At 36.8% G+C, this 2,753-nt stretch overlaps 1 protein-coding gene across 1 annotated transcript; it reads right to left on the bottom strand.

Annotated features, from left to right (window-relative positions):
- Positions 1–589: 589 nt before the first annotated feature.
- Positions 590–2,293, bottom strand: LOC126726608 (phospholipase A1-Igamma1, chloroplastic-like). The gene has a single exon (XM_050431887.1). The coding sequence runs from the start codon at positions 2,191–2,193 to the stop codon at positions 646–648; it is 1,548 nt and encodes a 515-aa protein (XP_050287844.1). The 5' UTR covers positions 2,194–2,293; the 3' UTR covers positions 590–645.
- Positions 2,294–2,753: the final 460 nt, after the last annotated feature.

The raw sequence follows: 2,753 nt of genomic DNA, 5'->3' as shown, positions 1-2,753 counted from the left end.
TTCCCGTGACATCAATTTTATTTTTTTTTTTTTTTTTTTTTTTTTTAATTTGTTTTATGTAAGGTTAGTTTGTTTACATCAGTTCTTTGTCTCAAAGATAAGGCTTTTAATATATCCTTTGCAAGCACACATGAACTTAAATTGTCTTTTAATATATGCATACTTCATTATTTTCTAATAGATTTCCCGTGTATCGCACGGGTTAGCGACTAGTTTTATTAATTTTCTAACTTTATTATTACACTTTCTCAAAATTTTCCCTTTCCCTCTCCCTTAGAGTCTTAGAGGTCGAATTATACTGAGTCAACCTTGGATATTTTACCAAAAAAATAAATAAATAAAAAAATTTCTTGCAGCACACAAGATAAGACTAGTATTTTAAACTACCAATCCAAATTACCAATCCACACAAGTTTTCTGTTGGTTAAAGCAAGGAGGACAATATTTAAAATAATATAGTAGCTTTTGTTTTGAAGTAAAATGTTGGGAAGGCTGAGATATGTTCTTTTAAGCACCTTGAAGACAAAGAACTTATTGATGGGAATGATATGGAGGGGGAATAGGAATAGAAACTGTTTAGAAAGTCATAGATCATAATACGTACTGAAATAATTATAGTTATGAGAAAACAAAGTTTCAGTTTTATCAAACACTATATAAAGGTTTAAGTACATCTTGTGTTTGCATCCCAGCTTCAAGAGCAGGGACATTACTATTTTCTTGCATATGAGGTGAAGGTATGTCTTCTGGATCTCTCTTTGGTTTTACCCATCTACCATGAGCATTACAAACTAATCCCTTGTTGGCCAATTGATACCAACAATGTGGGATCCTAAGTTCATCTACCAACATGTCACATGCCTTGTTCACTAAAGCAACATCTCTCCTAGCCTCTTCCCGAAATGTTGCGGTAGTATTAACAAACCCATCCACTAGATGAAGATATGTTTCAAGGCTATGGAACCCTAGCCAATTTAATCCACGTTTAAGGTAAGGCGATGAACGAACATCAAGTTTCAATTCGGCTCCAACATGGGTGTAAACCCATCCTAATGTCCCGGTAATATCATCAAGTTTTTGTAAACTCTCATTGAAAACAAGCCCTGGCATCCAAGGTACTACGTCTTGCTTAATTACTACTCTCAAGGTTTTTACTCCCAATTGGTGAAGCTCATCTCTGAAAGCAATGTTGCCAACCCTTGGTGCACCAAAGGAAATCACACTAACGGGAAGGTTAGGAATAGTTGATGCAGCTTCATAAGCATTGAGGAGAGCCAATGCACCACCCAAGCTATGTCCAGTGATTGTGAGGCTAACTTCTTCACCTTTTTCCCTATACAATTCTACAAGCCTTGTCACTTCTTTCATGACTTGCTCTGAGGCACTAGATTTGTTGTACCTAGTAGAGTCATTCTTAGAAGTGTAAATACTAAGAAATCCATGTTCAACCTTAGCATCCCCGTGCCCAGTTGGCTCCAACTTCCTTTGCAGATCCTCATACCACTCCGTTGGTGCCACTGTTCCACGCCACGCCACCACAATATCTCTCCGCCCAATCCTACGTGTCTCCTCGTCATCACTAACCGCCACGTAGCCCATCCAATTGGAATCTTTGCTCCAAGTTTCCGCCAATTTTGACCTCTCCAACCATTGAGGCATGTTTACATGCGACATGGCATAAATATACTTGCTGACCTTATAGCCATTTCTACTGAGGCCTAATGTTTCGAATAACTTGTGACGATTGTACCGGCAGCTTCCACAATACTCCGAGTGAGAATCGAAATCAAAAGCATCATATGTTGCTTGTGCAAATTCTCCATATTTGATGATTTCTCTTCGAAGCCAAGGATGAAGAGGATCCAAGAGACTCTCCCAATTTGAGGAAGCATGCATGTCATGCCAGTTTTGGGCTATGACCTCCTTAGGAGAAGTTGTGGGAGTAGAGAGTTTCTCTTCATCATATAAGTTCCAATTGATTTGGTGAATATTAGTACGAGGATGGGTTTCAAGATGGAGGTGGAGGAGGTGTGAGAGTGACTCGGTTAGACTTGAAACCCGGTTAGATGTTTTTGTTTGGGGTCGATCAAGAACAACTTGTTGATGGGCAAGGCCATGGATTTTGGGGAGCTTGCTCAAGATGGGTTGAGAGGTAGTAGGAAGATGGTTATAGATCATTGTTGATAGTGCCATGATGAAAATTAGAGTTCGAATTGCAAAGTATAGATCACCTTTTGGAACTGGAAATGCTTGGAATTTGGTGGTTGAAGATTAAGTTTGATTGATGGAAAAGTAGAGAGGACATATATATATTAGTTGGAAGACTTGACTGAGTCCCAACTAACTTTTTTTTTTTTTTTTTTTGAGAAACAAGTCCCAACTAACTTGGTCTTTAAAGAAATTTCCACGCAGAGTTAGAAACTATCAAATATTAGAATATTGACTTGTTATTAAAGACCTTGACGGAGTTTGGATCAGGGTACTATTGAATAGAATTAATTGTTCATCTCTTCACACCCAAGTGTGGAAGTTATTCTTCTATAAAATAAATAAATAAATAAAACTGTATTCCTTTAAATCAAAATGGAGCGCTTAAATTTGAAGAATGAAACTACAATCCATCAAAAGCATTTATTTTTGTTGTCATATTTTGGCGTAGAAATACAACTTTTTAATATGTCATTTTGAGATTGTACTTTTTTAATATCTTACGTATCATTTTTTAAATAATAATGTTCAAAAGCTTTAAAAAA

Source organism: Quercus robur, chromosome 5 (assembly GCF_932294415.1).
Source record: "Quercus robur chromosome 5, dhQueRobu3.1, whole genome shotgun sequence".
In the NCBI taxonomy this organism is placed as follows: domain Eukaryota; kingdom Viridiplantae; phylum Streptophyta; class Magnoliopsida; order Fagales; family Fagaceae; genus Quercus; species Quercus robur.
This window is presented reverse-complemented; position numbering and strand designations above follow the sequence as displayed.

Bases quoted from the DNA above. Each gene is read 5' to 3' on its own strand.
- LOC126726608 (XM_050431887.1), bottom strand. From the start codon at position 2,193: ATGGCACTATCAACAATGATCTATAACCATCTTCCTACTACCTCTCAA.